The sequence below is a fragment of the Cannabis sativa genome, chromosome 9 (assembly GCF_029168945.1).
Source record: "Cannabis sativa cultivar Pink pepper isolate KNU-18-1 chromosome 9, ASM2916894v1, whole genome shotgun sequence".
NCBI classification, from domain to species: Eukaryota; Viridiplantae; Streptophyta; class Magnoliopsida; order Rosales; family Cannabaceae; genus Cannabis; species Cannabis sativa.
Genome location: NC_083609.1, coordinates 33,818,398 through 33,821,779, shown reverse-complemented (window position 1 = coordinate 33,821,779; position 3,382 = coordinate 33,818,398). Strand labels below are relative to the sequence as shown.

Genomic DNA, 3,382 nt, shown 5'->3' with positions numbered 1-3,382 from the left:
GGCATAAAACCCAACAAGAACAAGTATCCTTTACCTAGGATCGATGATCTTTTCAATCAACTTCAGGGGAATACGACCTTCTCAAAGATTGATCTCTAATCGAGCTATCATCAGTTGAGAATCTGAGAGGAGGACATTCCAAAGGCGGCTTTCTGCACTAGGTATGGGCACTATGAATTTTTGGTTATGTCTTTTGGACTAACCAATGCTCCCGCCACTTTTATGGATCTAATGAATAAGGTATTCAAGGATTTCCTCGATATTTGTGTAATTGTTTTCATCGACGACATCCTTGTGCACTCTCAATCAGAAGAGGAGCACGAACAACATCTCTAGATGGTTCTACAGCGGCTTCGAGAACATAAGTTGTATGTTAAATTCAAGAAGTGCGAGTTTTGGCTATCTCAGGTCTCTTTTCTCGGACACATTTTCTGTAAAGATGGAATCAAGGTGGATCCAGGGAAGATTGAATCCGCCAGGGATTGGTGGAGACAAAAATTAGTTACAGAGGTTAGAAGTTTCGTGGTACTGGCTGGTTATTACCGTCAGTTTGTAGAGGGGTTCTCTAAGATTTCAACACCTTTAAGTGAGCTTACCAAAAAGAAAAGGCAGTTTGTGTGGACGGATAAGTGTGAAGCAAGCTTTCAGAAGCTAAAACAGAGATTAATCACAACTCCAATGCTAGCTCTACCTTCAGATAAAGAAATGTTCGTAGTTTGTTATGACGCATCTAGACAGGGTCTGGGGTGTGTGCTGATGTAGGCCGATCAGGTTATCGCCTATGCCTCTCATCAGTTGAAAGAATATGAACAGCGATACTCGACTCACAATTTAGAACTTGTTGGGGTAGTGTTTGCTTTGAAGATTTGCCGGCATTATCTCTACGGAGAGAAATGTGAAATTTATACTGACAATAAGAGCCTCAAATATTTCCTTACTTAGAAAGATTTGAATATGAGACAGAGGTGGTTAGAGTTGGTTAAGGATTATGACTGTGAAATCCTTTACCATCCTGGGAAGGCCAATGTATTGGCTGATGCCCTAAGCAGGAAGGGTCCCGAGCACGTAACTGGTATGATTAAGATTTCACCTCAGTTAGCAGAAAACATGGTCAGATCAAGCATCGAGTTTGTTGTAGGCAAACATCATAACTTGACGCTGCAATCTGATCTGTTAGAATGAATTAAAGCTACTCAGTTAATTGATCCAAAATTATTAAGGATCAAAGAAGAAGTTTCAGCTAGTTAAGCCAAAGATTTTACGGTGTCAGATAGTGGGATGTTGTTATTTAAGACCAAGGTTTGTGTTCCAAGTAGTGTGGAACTTAGAAATGAGATTCTTGGGGAGGCCGATACCACCCCATATTCATTGCATCCTGGCACCACCAAGATGTACCAAGATCTTAAACCCTACTTTTGGTGGAGCAGGATGAAGAAGAATGTGGTAGAATTTGTATCCCGATGCCTAACATGTCAACAGATCAAGGCTGAACATCAGAGACCGACAGGTTTATTGCAGCCATTGACACTTCCTAAGTGGAAATGGGAGGATATTACCATGGACTTTGTGGTTGGATTACCTAGAACCACGGGATTGCACGATTCAATTTGGGTTGTGGTAGATCGATTCACGAAGTCTGCACATTTTCTACCGGTAAAAACAACCTTTATAGTGGATCAGTATGTATAATTGTACGTGCAAGAGAGAGTGAGATTACATGGTGTTCTAAAGTCCATTATATCAGATAGAGATTTGAAGTTCACGCCTAAGTTCTAGCAGAGTCTTCAGCGGGCTATGGGTACCAAAGTAAAATTTAGTACAACTTTCCATCCTCAAACTGATGGACAGTCCGAAAGGACAATTCAGATACTGAAAGACATGGTACGAGCCTGTGTAATGGATTTCGAGGGCTCCTAAAGCAAGTACCTGCAACTGATAGAATTCTTATATAATAACAGTTATCAGACTACAATAGGCATGGCTCTCTGCGAGTTGTTATATGGCAGGAAATGTAGGTCTCCCATTCACTGGGATGAAACGGGAGAAAAGAAATACTTAGGTCTGGAATCAATACAATGGACTAATGAAGCCATATAGAAGATTAAGGCCAGAATGCTTGCCTCTCAGAGTAGGCAAAAGAGTTATGCAGATTCGAAGCACAGAAATGTGGAGTTTCAGATAAGAGATCATGTATTTTTACAGGTGTCTCCAATGAAGGGGATCTAACGTTTTGGGAAAAGAGGCAAGCTATGCCCTAGGTTTACAAAACCTTTTGAGATTCTCGAGAAACTTAGACTAGTGGCATATCGTCTAGCTTTGCCTCCAGCTCTTTCAGTAGTTCACAATGTATTTCATGTTTCCATGTTACAAAAATACATTTCAGACCCTACTCATGTGTTGAGTTATGAGATTCTTGAGCTGCAACCAGACTTATCTTACGAATAGCAACTGGCTCAGATTTTAGACAAAAAAATAAGGTTCTGCGAAACAAAACCATAGCTTTGGTCAAGGTGCTTTGGAGAATTAGCAAGGTGGAGGAAGTCACCTGGGAGTTAGAGCCTGACATGAGGGCTCATTATCCAGAGTTGTCCAGGTTAGATTTCGAGGACGAAATCCTTTTAAGGTGGGATAATTGTAAAGACCGCTTAACTTTAATTTGAAAATTAGTAGATAAATAGGGTTTAATTATGAAACTTGCATATTAGTTATGAATTATCATTTTACAGAGATTTATTTGAATTCAGAATACATTATATATGTCATATATGAAATTTTATATTTTTGCATGTTTTGTGCCCGGCAATATCGGAACGCGACGTTTGGTCATTAGAATCACATTTTAATATTTTTAGTATAGCGGGGATTATAGTTAGACATTGGGAATATTGAGATTAGTTAGGATTTTAGAATTGACCAAATTATCCCTTGATGGTTTTGTGACTTTTAGTTAGTGTGGGGGGCAAAATGGTCTTTTTGCCCTAGAGTTCTTTTGTCTTTTTATGAGTTTTAATTAACTCTTATGATCTGATTTTTATGCTTGAATTAAATAGATAAAACTTGATTTTGTTTTTATTTTATTAAAATTAGAGGAAAAACACAAAAAATACACTCTCTCTCCAAATTCTCTCTTTCTCTCTCGAGCCCCATAGAAATCAGTAAGGATTTGGGTGTTTTTAGCTTGTTGCTGAGCAATTTATCAAGTGTTAGTGATCCAATCCAAGGTAAAGCTCTTAGGCATCTTATTCTTTGATTTCTTAAGTTTAAAGTTATAGTTTTATGCATCAATTTGAGTATGAGGGTTCTGTGTTGTGGAATAGTGTTTGAGTTTATTTTTTGGAGTTAAATTAAGGTTATTCATGTTGTTTTGAAGTGGATTTAGGCG

At 38.5% G+C, this 3,382-nt stretch overlaps 1 protein-coding gene across 1 annotated transcript; it reads left to right on the top strand.

The window, feature by feature from the left end:
- Nucleotides 1–336: 336 nt before the first annotated feature.
- On the top strand, nucleotides 337–762 carry LOC133031369 (uncharacterized mitochondrial protein AtMg00860-like). The gene has a single exon (XM_061104854.1). The coding sequence runs from the start codon at nucleotides 337–339 to the stop codon at nucleotides 760–762; it is 426 nt and encodes a 141-aa protein (XP_060960837.1).
- The last annotated feature ends 2,620 nt before the right edge of the window (nucleotides 763–3,382 follow it).

Excerpts from the sequence above, each read along its gene's own strand:
- LOC133031369 (XM_061104854.1), top strand. The coding sequence starts at position 337 with ATGGTTCTACAGCGGCTTCGAGAACATAAGTTGTATGTTAAATTCAAG.